Source organism: Tupaia chinensis, unplaced genomic scaffold, assembly GCF_000334495.1.
Source record: "Tupaia chinensis unplaced genomic scaffold, TupChi_1.0 Scaffold000322_1, whole genome shotgun sequence".
NCBI lineage: Eukaryota > Metazoa > Chordata > Mammalia > Scandentia > Tupaiidae > Tupaia > Tupaia belangeri.
Genome location: NW_006159816.1, coordinates 5,075,198 through 5,090,831, shown reverse-complemented (window position 1 = coordinate 5,090,831; position 15,634 = coordinate 5,075,198). Strand labels below are relative to the sequence as shown.

Here is a 15,634-nt window from a genome sequence, read left to right as displayed (position 1 = left end):
AGAATATATAGTGTAAAAGGGGGAAGGTTTGTGTTTATTTCTGTGCACTTAATATGACTCCTTCCTTTTTCTTTTCAGTTTTTCTTTTTCTATAAAAAGTCCTTTATCTCACAGGAATTTTTGTGAATTAAACAAGTGGATAATAAACTTATAAAGAGCTACACAAATATCAGAGATATGGTTCTAGTATTTTGACTTTCATTTAACTGATTTATGTTTTTTTCTTGAATTTTTCCAGTGTGCTAGACAGGCACTGTGGTAAGCGCTAGACTCTATGTGATATTGTGTAGATAAGACTCTATAGTCCTTGGCCTCTTAGAGCTCATGTCATGAAGGAGATAGAATAGTAAGTAGAAAATTACAGCCGAATGAGATTGATATTATGATAAGGAATGTATGAAATACAAAGGAAGGACACCTACCTTAGAAACACTGAGAAGGCTTCTTCTAGAAGTTGTTGTTGTTTTTTTTTTTTTGAGAGGTTTTTGCTACGGGGCGTTTGTGCTTTCCAGACAGACAGAGAGAGACAAAGAGACAGAGAGTGAGAAGTCACCCCCCGGGGGGATGGTGATGCCGCAATCCCTTCTCCTCCATTCTCCTCTTGGGATCTTGGGCACGCACGCACACACACCCAGCATGAGTTTTAAGCCAAGCCACCGGGTCCAGGACTTGTACCACGGTCGACTACGTGGGCATCCAGCAACATAGCCGTTATGCTAACTGCTGGTCCCAAGACTTCTTGAAAGAAGCAAGGATACCTGGAGATCTGAAGAATAAGAACAGTTATACTACAGAAGAGAGCTGGGGATGTGCACTGTTACACCTGCCAGAGAAAATGTGGAAGGGAGTTACTAGAGTATGGACTTAGAGAGACTGTGAGGAAAGAGGAAGCTAAAGAGGCTAAGGACCATGTCAAGAAAGTCCCATAAGCAACATTAAGGAGTTTGTCTTTACCTTTGGAGGCATTGGAGAACTGCTGAAGAGATTTTAAGGGAGTAAATGTTAATTTTGTGTTTTAGAAAGATTACTCATAATATATAGGGGAAGGGACTAGCAGATGCCACAGTGGTTACATTGCTGGACTCCCACATAGTCAACCGCAGTTCGACTCCTGAACTCAGCCACTTAAAACTCATGCCAGGCATGTGTGTGTGTGTGTGCCCAAGATCCCAAGAGGAGAATGGAGAAGAAGGGATTGCTGTGTGGCCATCCCCCCTGGGGAGTGATATCTCACTTTCTGTCTCTCTCTGTCTCTCTGGTGAATGCACATGTCCTATAGCAAAAATCTCTTTTTAAAAAAAAAAAAGGATATGGGGGGATGGATTAGAGAGGAACAAGCACAGAAAGCAAGAAGACCAGTAAAGAAAGTATGAGAGTAATCTAAGGAAAAAATAATGATGGTCTGAATGAGGAAAGAGACCTGAGTGGAGGCGAAGAATACTTGAGAGCAGTGGTAGCATGGTAGTTAGGTTAAGGTGATTAAGGTGGTTCCAGTCCCGAACTCTGCAGCTTGAAAAACACATGCAGCGCGTTTGCTCGTGTGCCCAAAATCCCATGAGGAGAATGAAGGAGAAGGGATTACAGCATTGCCATCCCTCCGGGGGTGGGAGGGAGGGTTATTTCTCACTTCCCGTCTCTGTCTCTCTCCGGTGAGTGTACGCACCCTATGGCAAAAATCTAAGGAAAAAGAATAAGATCCATACATGTTGGATGCTGGATATAGGGAGAAGTATGAAAAAGAGTCAAGAATGGACTCTGAACAGCTATGTTTATCAATTTCTCATAATTTTATTTATTTTTTAACCTTGTAGTCGTTTTGGTAACCTGATTGAAGTTTACCTCGTGTCAGGAAAAAACGTGGGGTATGCCAAGTATGCAGATAGAATAAGTGCAAATGACGCCATTGCTACTTTACATGGAAAGATTCTGAATGGGGTCAGACTTAAAGTTATGCTAGCAGATTCCCCAAGAGAAGAATCTAACAAACGACAAAGAACTTACTGATTCTTGAGGTAAGCACATTTTAATCTGAATTTTAAAACAATCTAGCTAAATAGTATACCAAGAACGATAGTTATAAATACATTATGAACTTTTCTTTTTTAGAGATTTAAAAGTTGCCAGCCAAAAGCATTTTGGCTTAAAACTCTGCTGATAATAAGCCAATTTTTTTTTCAATCTAATTTTTAAATTTAAACTATTAAAACTTTTTAAAAAGTTCTTCATGGGACCAGCAGGTAGCATAGTGGTTTATGGTGCTGGACGTTCCCACATGGCTGACCATGGTTCAAGTCCCCAGACCTGGCGGCCTGCTTTCTCACTTTCCCTCTCTCTCTTTCTGTTCAAATAAAAAATAAATGAATGAATAAATACAATTAATAAATAATTCTTTAAAAAATGTTCTTCATATTTACTGAATGTTTTTACCCTTCCCTAAAACAAAGTCAGATTACAACTTAGAAAATTTAATTCTTTTTTTGTTTTTTAATACCTTAGATTTTAAGAATTGGACTTTTTACTATATACTTATATAAACTTTAAAATTGAAATACTTCTGAAGATTTCTAATTTGAAGAATTTGTCTTGTATTATTAATTGAGAAAATTTATAACAGTTCTTAAAGAGTGTTTTGACTTCTCACTAGTGAAATGCCTATAAAACCATATGAAATAATCTTTTTTGGACCTTGTTAAGCTAAATGTTGATGTTATTTCTGGACTTATACGTGAGTTTCCACATTAAAATACACATTCAGAAAAATACTCTCATTTACATTTGTACTTTTAAAAAGCCATGACAATTTACCAGAGGCCCTTGTTTAATATAAACAGTGATAAATATGACCATGTGAATTCTTTTTCCTATCAATTTTCAAAAGTCACACCTCATTTTCTTTTTCTCTGACAATTTATATCTCTTTGGTTTGGGAAAACATTTTGGGAAAATGGGAAAAGTTAGACTTTTTAATTCTGTAAATGAATTTTGAGCTTAAGAATTTCCTGGTTGTCTTACACACCTGCTTTCCAAATCTACTGCAGATTAAATGGTGGTAGTTGGCAAGCACTTTGAATTTGAAGTTACTGGTTTGGAACCATTTCTTTTTTTCACTTATGGTTTTCTTTCTGACCAATTATGTGAGCTAATAAGTATTAGAATGAATTGTCTGGACCAGCCCATGGCATGGTGGTTAAAGCACTTGGATCCCACATAGCTGACTATACTTTTCAAGTCCCAGGCCCAGCAGCTTGAAAAACACGCCAGGCACGTGTGCATGTATGCCCAAAATCCTGAGGGAAGAATGGAGGAAGAGGGATTGCCATGTCGCCACCTCCCCTGGTGGGTACTTTCTCCCTCACCTCCTATCTCCCACCCTGTCCCTCTAGGTTGAGCGCATAACCCTAAGCAAATTTAAAAAAATAAATAAATAAAAAGAACAAATCATTCCAGGTCTTACTGTTGATGACTCTTCCTCTCACAAAGTAATTAGTTTGTGATCAGCAAGTGATTAGTTTGTCCTTCGTAGATCGTTGGCAATAGAAAGTGCCCATTGGGCCCATTATAAATAATCTTAATTTTAAAATGTTTTCAGTTGTTTTATTTAATGACAAAACTCATCTCATCACACCATACGTTGTTAGCAGTCAAATTTCCAATGAAAAAGAATTAGTAATCAGTTTTTCCTGTTTACAAATAAAATGTCAATTCTGTTAAGAAAAGCTATTCTTAAAATAGCATGCAAACAATGTTTATTTCTATCTTTGAATATATCAATATATAGGTAACAGTTCTTTCTTTTGTTTAATGAATATTTGTCCTGAAAAAAAAGATATAGGCTTTTTATTTATTTATTTATTTGTTTGTTTTATTTGCTATAGGGCACTGTGCTCGCCAGAGAGAGAGAGGGAAAGTGAGAAAACACCCCTCAAGCGAACATGCCACAATTCCTTCTCCTCCATTCTCTCTGGATTTTGAGTACACATGGGTACACGCCTGGGGTGTTTTTCAAGTCAACAGGCCCAGGACTTAAACCATGTAGTCAGCCATGTGGAATCCAGCCACCTTAACCACCTTCCTGACTGACCCAGAACAGACTTAGTGAAAATATATATTCTTATAGTTGATTCTTTCCAAGTAATAATTTATATATTGAAGAGAGTATTGAACTTAGAAAATCTGGATGAATTACAGTTCTGACACTTACTACAATTGGCAGGTCTCTTCACCTTTCTGAGGCCCAAATCGTTTTATAGAGTTATTGAGAGACAACAAGTCAGCAAAATTATTTGTGAAATGGAGGGGGAAAAAACTTTGTAAGTGTGACCTAGTACTGCTGCATTGTAGGTTAGGTGAAACCATTGAGATATCTTCTCATCCAAAATAATGACATCCAAATGATCAGACACCAAAGTTTAATGATACAAAACTACCTTCTGGCTAGCCAGTGCTGTGAGAACTAAGCAAATTGTTCCCCTTTATTGAACTGTTATACACATTCAAGGCAAAGATAAAGTAAGGTCAGAATAGTCAAAATACTAATTTGGGTACAGTATAATTAGATACACTGGTTTACACACGTCTAATTGCAGTATGGTATTTTTAGGTTTTTTGTTTGTTGAGGATCTATTTACCATCGACTTCATAATGATATTCTTCTTCGTTGGTACATTAAATAAATACATTATTTTAAAGGTCAAAAGAAAATACTATAAAAGACTTCACATGATTGTAATAATCAAGGGTTTTCTTGGGATGTAGGGTGCACTTTTTGTTTCTTTAATTTTGGGAGAATCCAAACGCAGCTTATGAAAGTTAGTTCCCTTTTTCTCTGAGGAATAAACCTCAATTAAATGAGCTAGGCCTAGAAATAGAAGTTGGTCTAAGATATGTGTGATTTTGAAAGTGGTTGCATTCTATTGGGAAATAGATCTGATATGCAAAATGTTTCTATTTGAGGAAAATAGAAATTTTAATACTTAAGAGCATCTGATTTTTGTGTTAATTCACAGCATTTCTTTTCTAGAAATTCAGTACCTGCTTGAATCATCCTGAGTAAGTTTGGTTTTTATTTGGGGGCATCTGTGATTAAGCAGGTAACATCGATTATATTGAAATAAAGCAACAAATTTTAGGAATACTATATACAAAGCTATTTCCTTTCAGGTGATGATTTTCATACTTGTGTTGTGTTCTTTCTACAGAACAAAGACTAAATAATGACATAGTCCTCAGCTGACTGACTGAAAATGTGACTGGACGCACTCCTTGTGGACAGTTGACAGCTTTTTTTTTTCATACACCTGGTAGTCCATGCACCACATTGTTTTGTCTGGGAAGCAGGGATTGCTGACATGTATTTTTGAATCTATACATGAATGATAAAACTAATATAGTAGCTGTTTCTTAGAGCAATATGTTGTTGTGTGTGTAGCAGAAATAAAGCTTTCTTTGCTTAACTAAATCATGACTTATTTATGTGAAGACGAGAATGAAAAAATTTAATAGACAGTGTTTAGAATTTGACTAAATTACATATTTCATTGATCTTGAGATGCATGTTTTTTCACATTTGAATACCTCTGAAAATGAAAACATTTTAATATCAGTTTGTACCATAGTGTAATTAGTAGCCTTTTTTTTCTTTCTTAGTGAAACATAAAAAGGTGATTTTTTTTTTGCTCATTTGCATCTTAAATTCAATAAAATATGGTAATCGCTACTCAATCTAAACACACAAATAAACTACACTTAGACTCTAAGGACAAAGCTAGGAGACATACCATTAGTAATATTTTTATACTCTATTTTTATAGTTATACCAAAATTTCTTAGTAATTATGAAGCAGCAGTGATAAGACAAATTAAAGTTTAATGTTCATAGTAAGTTTAGATAAATGTCAGTGGCTTTGGGGAAGGGTGGACATTTTTTTCTTTATAAATACAGAAATATGGTAGCCACTCCAAAAATATGAAGCAGTTTTCAAGACAGATTAAGGCCCTGGGGAGTGATTTCTCGCTTTCTGTCTCTCTGGCTAGTGCACACTCCCTATAGCAAAAAACCTCTCCACAAAAAGAAAAAAATGAAAAAAGACAGATTAAGGTAGGAGGTATAGTCATTCTAAAACTAAAGATTGAACATTAGGAACCTTACTCTACTTGCATTTTGAAAATCTAAGGAAAAAAATTTTTATCAGCTTCGGAAGTGAATGACATGAATCAAAGTGGTATATCTACATCAAGAAGTTGGCATCTTTAAAACAGATACTATAAATGATACAATTGGGGCAGCTTCGTGTCCTGGTGGCTAAGATAGCCAGATCCCACATGGTCCACCATTTGGTTAGAATCCCTGCTCCAGCAGATTGAAAATTACACTGGGCACATGTGCATGCATGTCCAAAATCCTGATAGGGTAGAGAAATAGAGGAGAAGGTATTACAGTATAACCATCCCCCAGTAGGGGATGCTTTTTCCCTTTCCCCCTTTCTCTTTGTCTCCCTGTCTTTCTCTGGTGAGTACACAGCCTCCCACAAATTTTAGAAACTAAGTAAAATAAAGAATAGATGGTATGGGGACCAGCAGTTAGCGTAATGGCTATGTTGCTGAACTCCCATGTAGTCGACTGTGGTTCGAGTCCCGGACCCAGTGGCTTAAACTCATGCTGGTTGTGTGTGCATGCATGCCCAAGATCCTGAGAGGAGAATGGAGGAAAAGGGATTGTGGCGTGGCCATCCCCTCTGGGGGGTGATTTCTCGCTTTCTATCTCTCTGTCTCTCTCTCTCTGCCTGGCGAGCACATGCGCCATATAGCAAAAATCTCTCCAAAAAAAAGAATAGATGGTATGCAGTTATTAAAATTTCATTTAAAATAAAATAAAATTTCATTTACTTTCTATGTCTTTCATATCCTAAGTTAAACTTAAAATAATGAAAGGCTAACTTCGGTGAGCATAATAGAGTATTTTACACTGGGACATCTTTCCACTGAAAAATTAAAATCCTTAGGACCAGCAGTTAGTGTAATGGTTATGTCACTGACCTCCCATGTAGTTGACCGCGGTTCAAGTCCTGGACCCAGTGGCTTAAACTCATACTGGTCATGCACATGCACGCGCGCGCGCGCGTGTGTGTGTGTGTGTATGCCCAAGATCTCAAGAGGGGAATGGAGAAGAAGGGATTGCTGCATGGCCATACCCTCTGGGGGGTGATTTCTCACTTTCTATCTCTCTGTCTCTGTCTCTTTCTGGTGAGCACACACACCCTATAGCAAAAACCTCTCAAAAAAAAAAAAGAGAGATAGAAAAATTAAAATCCTCTTCTTGAATCAGTAACGTTAGATAAGAAAATTTCCAGCCTTGTCATCTCAGGCAAGACTTATGGAACAAGAATTGAACTAACCCTTTATGAGCCAGTGTGTATTTTTAAAAGAAAACAAATACTGTCTTTAAATATGACAAACTTAAATGAGAATTGAGTTACCATTTGATAAATTTATTCATCTCAAACTCATTTACTATATACAAAGTTCCATTTTCACAGAATGGAATTAAATTGTATCCTACACAATGCAATTATCTGACTATGCTTCCTTATTGGCTTCCCTTAAAAATATTCCTGCCAGCCATTAACCTAGACAGTGTAAAAGCAACAGTTACGGAAGTTAGTCTTTTAAGTTTTTTACTGGGCCATTTAGAAGAAGTTGAATCTTGGGACCAGCAGTTAGCATAATGGCCATGTCGCTGGAGTCCCGCATAGTCAACCACGGTTCGCATCCTGGACCCAGTGCCTTAAAACTCACGCCGGGCACATGTGCGTGCGTGCCCAAGATCCCGAGAGGAGAACGGCGGAGAAGGGATTGCAGCGTGGCCATCCCCCGGGGGGTGATTTCTCGCTTTCTGTCTCTGTCTGTCTGGCGAGCTCACGCACCCTATAGCAAAAACCTCTAAAAAAAAAAAAGTTGAATCTCAGCTGTCCTCCAAATAATCTGTTCAAATTAAATGATCAGTTTCTGCCTTCTACATTTATATTCGGGCAGTCAGTCCCAGAAAACAGTTGTGATATCAGTAAGATGTTTCACCTAGGTTTGTTTCCTTGACTCCTTCATATAAAAAAAAAGAGAGTTGTGTAACACCTCTTTACCTATGAAATCCTGTGCTTTATCAGTGCAACCTTCTATTTCTTTCCCACTTGCACTTCTCGGGGAACAAACAATGCCTACTTTGACATAAATGTAAATTTCATCTTAATCCTCTCAATCATTTAGCTGTAGTTCTGCATTACTAACTCTTGCAGTTGATCCGCCTAAATGTTTTATAAAGCCAGAATGTCACATTTTTCATGAGATATGGAAATTCTACAACCTAACAATTAATTTTACTGATTTAATGCTCACATAATAATTTGTTTCTTAGATGCACATTAGGTATAAGAACATAATATGTGAATATTTAGATGCTTAGCAAGTGTCAGTTACTAAAGCTGCCAACCTAGTGGGATTTTATTAGTATATATTTTATTTATTTATTTATTTATTTTTGGAGAGGTTTTTGCTATCGGGTGCGTGCACTCACCAGAAAGACAGAGAGAGACAGAGAGACAGAAAGCAAGAAATCACCCCCCAGGGAGGATGGCCATGCCGCAAACACACCTGGCGTGAGTTTAAGCAGCTAGGTTCGGGACTTGAACCACAGTCGACTACGTGGGAGTCCAGAGACATAGCAATTATGGTAACTGCTGGTTCCGAGGAGCTAAATGTTTTATATTTATTTACTTTAAAAAATGGTAAGCAATAAAGGTCAATATGCCTTTTTCAATTATGTGGTTAAAATAATATTTAAAACAAAGCCTGATCAATATTTTCTTGTAAATTCATTTACAAGGTCTTGTATGACAGATTTCAGAAAGCAGCTCTCAGGTTTGCTGCTTCTAGAGTATCATGTCCCAAACTATAGTATGTTCCTTGAAATACTAGAAAGAAATTTTCATGGTCAAATACATTTAAAAGATGTTTGGTATCAATCCCACAGGTGTCATCCCACTTGAATAGAGAGTAAATAAAAAATACCAAGAGTTTTTACCCTTAAGTTCATTTTCTTAAAATTTTGTTATATTTTAATTGGGATCCTATTCAACATTAATGAACCCATAAAAAATAGAAATAAGGAATTTACCACTAGGTGGTGATAATAATCACCACTCAAATCCAGCATTCTGATGTTATTTAAGGCACTCATTCTGAAATGATGAGATTTGTATTGCTTAAAGCAGTGGTTTTTATTCTTTGATGTCCATAAGAATCACCTTGGGCGTTTGCTTAAAATATTGGTACACTGATCCTGTGGGTTTGGATTGGGCTTTTTCAACAAGCTCCCTAAGTGTTTCTGATAGGGTGGACAGCAGCATTCACTTTGCAACATAGTGTTGAAAAGACATTCCCTATTCTAGACTTGAGGTTTGACTGCTACAAAAGTAAGAGATAAAGTTGTTTTCCAAGTCTTTTTATGTTGGAATTTTTTTTTTTTTTTAAGTACTTGCTAGGGCCAGCAGGTATCATGGTAGTTAAGGCTCTGGATTCTCACATGGCTGACCACAGTTCAAGACCTGGACCTAGCAGCTTGAAAATCAAAGTCTGGGTGTGTGTATATGCCCCAAAATCCCAGGAGGAGAATGGAGAAGAAGGGATTGTGATGTGGCCATCCCCCATGGGTAGTGATTTCTCACTTTCCCTCACTGTGTGTCTCTAGCAAGTGTATGCAACCTATGGCAAATCCTAAAAAAAAAAAAAAAAAAAAAAAAAAAAAAAAAAAAAAAGCACCTGCTTATTGCTCTTCAAATTTCAAGAAGTTGAAAGAAACGCAAGCAAACTCACAAGTATCAAAATGATAGACTGGATTTATGTTAGTAAATAAGTTTTGATGTATAAAGGATGGTAGTTTTTGTTTTATGTCATTCAAAGCTTCTACTTAATTTCACTTTTATTTACATTTTTAATTATATTATGTAAATAAGTTATTGAAAACTGGGGCTCTTAAGAAAGACACAGTATATGTCATTGTTTTTATTTAACAAAGGAATATGGAGGAATTTAATTATCAGTGTTCAAAAATATCTAACATAGAATAATCAAAAGGATGCAGAAACATCTAGATGTATGGAATGTTCCGATAAAATGTATACAATTTTTTTTGGAGAGATTTTTGCTATAGGGCACTTGCGCTCACCAGACAGAGAGACAGAGAAGACAGAAAGCGAGAAATCACCCCCCAGGGGGGATGGCCACGCTGCAATCCCTTCTCCTCCATTCTCTCAGGATCTTGGGCATGCACACACACACGCCTGGCATGAGTTTTAAGACACCGTGTCCAGGATCCGAATCGCGGTCGACTACGTGTGAGTCCAGTGACATAGCCGTTACGCTAACTGCTGGTCCCAAAATGTACACAATTTTGATGGACCCAAAAACTGATTGATTTATTGGTGCTTTTTAACTTTGGATAACTTAAATAAATACATAAAACTATACTCAGGGTAAGTACAAACGAAAATAGTTATATAGCCCTTTCACCTAGAGGTATGACCACACACAGGCTTTATTTCTTCTAGAAGTACATGGTAAGCTCTACTACAAGTGTGTATACACACACACACACACACACACACACATACATATACAGATATTTCAGTAAAGAGAGAAAATTTAAAGGTTATCCTGATGAAATGAGTTCCTTTTTAATATCTGAATTCTAATAAATGGATTGCATTATTTCCTTTTCTAGAAACAGTAACTCAAGAACACACGGATCCTGGGGAATAAAGGTATGGTATTGCTAGGAGATCAGAAATACTTTGTTAAAATGAAGTTGCGAGCCAGCAGGTGGTGTGGTGGTTAAGGTACTGGATCTCACATGGCTTGCTCTGATTTGAGTCCCGAACCTAGCAGCCTAAACATGCCCAGCACATGTTCATCCAAAATTCCAAGAGGAGGACAGAGGAGAAGAGATTGCAGTGTGGCCTCCTCCATGCAGGGTGATTTCTCACTTTTCTCTCTTTGTGTCTGTCTCTGTCTAGTGGAAACATATACCCTATGGCAAAAACTCTTAAAAGAAGTTTAAGTCTGTTCATTATAATAATCATACTTTGACTTTATATAAGATGGAAACATTTGTTCTTAGGAGAAAATATAGCTCCCACTCTACTTTGAGAAAGTTACCAGGCTCCATAAAAATCCATGTGGGGGATTATTACAGAGAAAGGGATTTCTGATACTGTCATATGAATTGAAGCCAATATCTGGACATCATGGTCCATGTTAGCTAGCTAACTCAACATTGACCAAGGGTACAACCCCTACTACCACAGAAAATGACTACTGTTGCAGAACTGGTAGGAAGAAGGCATTCAGAGACTATTTTAGGAAAAGTATGTGTAGTTGAGATACAAAATTCAAGAACCATGTGAAAAGGCAAGTATTGTTTTCCATAGAAATGGAGGGAAATACTGAGCCCAATAGGATAACCTAAATGCTTACTCATAGGTGCTCCTGTGAAACTGCATTCTAAATTTTCCTTCATCTCCTTTTCTGACTTTGTAAGTAAATGGTGTTGCAGCTAACTGATTTTCTTGCTCATATGTTAATATTATTTTCCAGCATTACCAATACATAGGTTATACCACTGGTTAGCACAGAATTTTAGAGGTGTTTGTTCTGTTACTTGTTTTTTAAATATATTTTAATACTAAAGAACTAAAGTCACTACTAATTTGCTGTAAAATGGGAGATATAAGACTACATAATTTAATTTTTTTCTCTCTTTAACAAGGCCCATCTGTTCTATTGGGTTTTGGCCTTACAGGATAGTTTTTACATTCTTATTGATCCATGTACAAAATACTTCTTTCTGCTAGTACATTACTAGCTTATTACTAGCTTATTGTAATGTTTTGGGGAAGGGGGAAAAGATCACAGTTTGTTACTGCTAAGACTAACTTTAGGAAGAACCCGTAGTAGTTGCTGAGGACACTGGACAGGGTGACCTACTTTGGCAATATCAAGAGAAAACCAACAATGGCAAGAGAGTGTACTAGGAGAGAGAACACCTACTTTTGTTGTATCGTCACCGACTCCCACTAGGGTTCATCTACCATTTGTTACCTTCTTGGATTAGTTCTTTCACCAGAAATTCCTGATGAAGTTCATCTCCTGCTTCTTTTATCTGGGAATCAGAACGATAAGGAATCTATACCAAGTACTGTAATGTAGTACCATCTTTCACCCAACCTAATCTTATTTTACTGCAGTAACTCAAAGGAGGTATTTCACAGAAAAGAATGAAAATAAACTTCCTTTAAAACATACTGAAAGTTGAGCAATGTGCATGAAATATTCAGTTATTTAACAAATTTCAGTTATTTTTAACATAGGAATTTATCATATCTTTTAGATCTTGTTGATATTGTTTGCCTTCACTTCCTCAAGAGCAAGTTTCATGTATGGTATCACATCACTTTTTTGGACCTGTTTTCTTTTCTGAAAATAAAGATAATAAAATTAGCAGTACAAACGCGAACACCAGCAAATCTACTCTCCTTGTGTTCTATGAAAATACCCATGAGAACATCAACTAGGAAGAAAATTCATATCAGTTATAGAAACTTAGGTAAGAATAGTGGAAACTAGAAGAAATTCCTACTAAGTATAGCAATAAGGGTTGAGATTTTTAAAACATGACTGACAAATTTCACATAAAAAAATTTGTCAGTATAACAAGGGGACACCTTAGCTTCCCATTTTCTGACTCAAATTAACTTACATATGAGAAGACTGTACTTCACTTTTGAGACAGCTGTTTAGAGTCCCACGGAGTAGGCTTCATTTTGATTTTTTTCTTTTCTTTTTTTTCTCTTTATTATTTTTCAATTTTTTAGGGATAGGGTCTTACTATGTTGTTTGGGCTGGCCTGAACTCTGCAATCCTCTTGCCTCAGCCTCCTGAATAACAGGGATTATAGGTATGTGCTGCTACCTGGGGTAGTTCTGAATTTCTTCGCTATGACCCTGAAGCTGAATTTTCTTGGAGGTTTTTCTTATCCAACAGAACCACAGCTAGCATTTCCCTAGGCAGGGGGTGTCAAAAGCGCTCACCTCAGGCTGGCAGATGGTTTCCCTTCTCACTTTCCCTTTCTCTGGTCAAATTAAAAAATAATAACAAATAAAACTAAATAAATAAATCTTTTCTTTTTTAAAAAAAAAAGTAAAGAAAAGAAACTTTCTCCTCTGACCAGAAGGTGAGAGCTTTGCCAAATGACAGAGGAAGCGTAAGTGACAGAAAGATCTGTTGGCTTTTGCACATTAACAGCTGAGTCAGAATACCGTGCAGTGGTGGTGGTATATGGGAGATGTTCTTTTGAACTTCTTTGTCCTGAGGACTTTGATCAGTAAGATCAAAAAAAGCAAAGAAATACCTTACCTGCTTCTACCCAAGGTCTGATCAATATCCTAGGATTTTCTGGGGAATGAAATGGGTCTAACATTTCTGATTACCTGCTATATATTACTTTAACACGTTATTAGATATAAAATAGCTAGAAGCAATTCTCAGAGTTTGGAAATTGCCCTGCAATTGGCCTAGGTAAATCTAACCTCATTGAGAAAGAGTAACAAAATGGGCAAGAGATTTGAACCAGCATTTTACACAAGAAGGGGTTTTCTTTTTTGGACATAGAATGGAAGAATTGGGTAAATTTCTTATCTTTAATAAGCAGTAAAACATTCTTTTTTATTACTCTGACAGTTAAGTTTAAATTCATTTAAAACTATTACATTTTCAATTCTATTAATTATCAAGGAAATACACATTAAAACTACAGTAAGATAACCTTACAGCAAGAATTAAAATATTGACAATATCAGGTATTGGTGAGGATGAAGAACAACAGGAACAGCTGGTATAGATGTAAATTGGCTCAGCTACTTGGAAAAATGTTTGACAATATTTATTAAAGTTAAACATACATATACCCTTAACTCAGCAATTCCACTTTTAAGCATATATCCAACATAGGTGTGGATATATACATATGTGTGTGTGTGTGTGTGTGTGTGTGTGTATATATATATATATATATATATTATGAATTTTAATTATTTATACATTAAATCGCTATACATCATTTAGATTGTAAAGAGACTTTACTCAGCATGACACACACCTCAGTCCAGCCCAGTTGAGAACATATGCACATACTTACTCATCAACAAATAATAAAACATATCTGCATCCCACAAATGCCGAACCTCTCCATTTTTTCCCCAAATTTCCTTTCCTATGCTCTTCCTCTCCCCCCACTCTTTCTGCTTTGGCTCTAGTGTCCATAGCAATTTTTAATACTTGTATGGCCTCCAGTCTTTCAGTCTCTGCCATAGAGTGCTGACAGTCGGTATATGTTAAGGGGAGACATAAAATGTCTCTCTTTCATAGCTTTATTTATTTATATTTTTGCTTTAGGGTATGTGTGCTCACCAGAAAAACAGACAGAATGTGAGAAATCGTGATTTCCCCACATCCCCAGGGGGATGGCCATGTTGCAATTCAATCCCGCGGGATCTTGGATACACATGCACATGCTCCTGGCAAAAGTTTTAAGTCATCGGGTCTAAGACTCAAACCACAGTGGACTATGTGGGAGTCCAACAACGTAACCGTCACTCCATCTGCTGGTCCCATCAGCGTTGATTATAATAGCCTCAAAGTGGGAACAACACCAGTGTCTCAATAGGATGTATACAGTGTGACACTCTATAGCAAGGAAATGAGCTAACATTTGCTATATGCAACAGTTTGAATAGTTCTTGTAAATATAATGTTGAACAGAACAAACCAGCCAACAAAGAAAATGTGCTGTATGATTCAAAAATCATACAGTTCAAAAATAATCAAAACATACCTTAGGGCAAAATGGAATGGGTGTCACAAAGGCTTATTATGGTATGTCTTGACCAGAATGCTGATAACTTCATGATAATTCTTTGAACTATACTGTATGGTTTATGCATTATTTTTGTATATATCCTAAGCTTAAAGTTTTTGTTTCTTAATAAGTAAAGCAAAAAAATCAGCATGAGACTAGTGGGGACATATGGTTCTGCAGTACGAGAAAAGAGCAATGTCTTAAAACATTTAAAAGGAAGGGCTTTCTCTATTCTTCCAGTGCATATATAGCAAGAAATATTAGGGACCAGCAGTTCGCATAATGGCTATGTCTCTGGACTCCCAAGTAGTCGACCGCGGTTCGAGTCCCAGACTCGGCAGCTTAAACTCACACTGGGCGCGTGTGCGTGCGTGCCCAAGATCCCGAGAGGGGAATGGAGGAGAAGGGATTGTGGTGTGGCCATCCCCCCGGGGGGGTGATTTCTTGCTTTCTGTCTCTCTGTCTCTCTCTGTTTGTCTGGCGAGCACACGCTCCCTATAGCAAAAACCTCTCAAAAAATATATTAGAAAATACTTGCTTTAACTCACATTGTGGTGCAACAGAGCACGATGATGACAAGGCAGAAGAGCAAGAGAGCAGGAAAAGAAAAGTAGAAGCTAAAATAAAGTTTGTGCTGAAAACTGCAGTCATAACACTAAGAAATTTAATTCA

General features: G+C 36.9%; 1 protein-coding gene across 3 annotated transcripts in view; it reads left to right on the top strand.

The window, feature by feature from the left end:
- RBM45 (RNA binding motif protein 45) overlaps nucleotides 1-5,458 on the top strand; it is a 20,771-nt gene extending 15,313 nt beyond the window's left edge. For 2 of the 3 annotated variants that reach the window (XM_006151666.3, XM_014589015.2), the window contains exons 9-11: nucleotides 1,812-2,012; nucleotides 5,021-5,049; nucleotides 5,199-5,458. In XM_006151666.3, the coding sequence (XP_006151728.1) occupies nucleotides 1,812-2,004 (193 nt within the window). In that variant the 3' untranslated portion in view covers nucleotides 2,005-2,012; nucleotides 5,021-5,049; nucleotides 5,199-5,458. The remainder of the gene's footprint in view (nucleotides 1-1,811; nucleotides 2,013-5,020; nucleotides 5,050-5,198) is intronic. The other variant, XM_006151665.3, reaches the window with a different exon arrangement.
- Nucleotides 5,459-15,634: the final 10,176 nt, after the last annotated feature.